At 57.9% G+C, this 1198-nt stretch overlaps 1 protein-coding gene across 1 annotated transcript in view; it reads right to left on the bottom strand.

Moving 5' to 3' along the window:
- Nucleotides 1-10: 10 nt before the first annotated feature.
- Nucleotides 11-1198, bottom strand: part of MONBRDRAFT_30633 (uncharacterized protein) — a gene marked incomplete at both ends in the record, with an annotated part of 2858 nt that continues 1670 nt past the window's right edge. The window contains 2 exons of the mRNA XM_001751081.1: nucleotides 11-424; nucleotides 532-1131. Of these exons, the coding sequence (XP_001751133.1) occupies nucleotides 11-424; nucleotides 532-1131 (1014 nt within the window). The remainder of the gene's footprint in view (nucleotides 425-531; nucleotides 1132-1198) is intronic.

Here is a 1198-nt window from a genome sequence, read left to right as displayed (position 1 = left end):
TCATGTGCACACGCCTTCCCATTCGCCTGACACATGTTACGCTGCGTGTCCACAATGGCTTGCACATGCGATAAAAAGTTTGGCTGGTTTCCGTGAAGCACACGCAGCTGCAGATCGCGACGCATCGTCTCCAGACGGTACACCTTGCCCCCCACTTGCTGCCCCAGCTTTCGAAACAGATGCTCCTGGTCCCCGATGCAAAGTGTGCCCGTCAACGCCACGCGTTTGATGTTGGTCCATCCGCCAGAACCCACACTGGCTGCGACTTCGTCCATCACATCTCGGTAGCTGGCATCCGAGATGAGTGTGTGCGCCTCGTCCATCACCACGGTGCGGATGTGCTGAAAGCAGACCTTTCCGTGTAGGGACTCAGATCCCACGCGGACAAACATGTCGGTCGTAACGATGAGCACGTCCAGGCCATCTGTGTAGAGGGACCAAGCCATCGCTGGGCACTGTGACCTGCGCCTTGAAATCGCCGCAATAAATCGTTGGCCACGGCCACAAACGGCACAATCCACAGCACCGTACCGGCATGCGGGCGACAGCCCAGCTTGGGCAGGGTACAAAATGTTTTACCCATGCCTGTCGGTGCAACAACAATCAGCCATCCATCTTCCGGCCGGTGCTGGTCAATGGCCGCGGCCAGGTCCAACTGTTCTTGGCTGTTGAAACTGTGGCCCCAGGAGATGCTCGCCTGCTTGGCCAGCTGGGTCATGTAGGGTACGTCATGCTCGGCCCTCGTGTTCATGATGATACGCCCGTTTGCCTCGGGCGAGAGGTCAGTCACCGGGTTCCAGCTGATGGGATAGCGAGCTTCCAATGCTTCTTGGTTCGCGGTCAACTCGGCTATGCTGCGCTTGCGATCTAGTCCAAACAAAGCATGCCATTTTTGCGAGGCCACTTGATGCATCAGTCGCGACGACATTTTGGTTTGCACATGGTCACTGGCTGTGCGTGCATAGGCCCGCTGGGCCGTGTCCCCAGAGTTTTGAGCTTGAGTGTGAATCAGGCTACCCAGGGCGCCGGTCGTCTCGGCCGACAGTCGGTTAATCACAAACGTCGTCATCCAGAAGGTTGCGGCGTGTCGCCATGTGGCCACCCCCAGCTTTGGCCGAGGTACGTGGTCATCTGTCGACGAAATGCCGCATAAATGGTGGCTGGGCTGACCATCGTCTGCAGGGGCGCAATGTTGAAG

The sequence above is a fragment of the Monosiga brevicollis genome, genomic scaffold (genome assembly GCF_000002865.3).
Source record: "Monosiga brevicollis MX1 MONBRscaffold_173 genomic scaffold, whole genome shotgun sequence".
NCBI lineage: Eukaryota > Choanoflagellata > Craspedida > Salpingoecidae > Monosiga > Monosiga brevicollis.
This window is presented reverse-complemented; position numbering and strand designations above follow the sequence as displayed.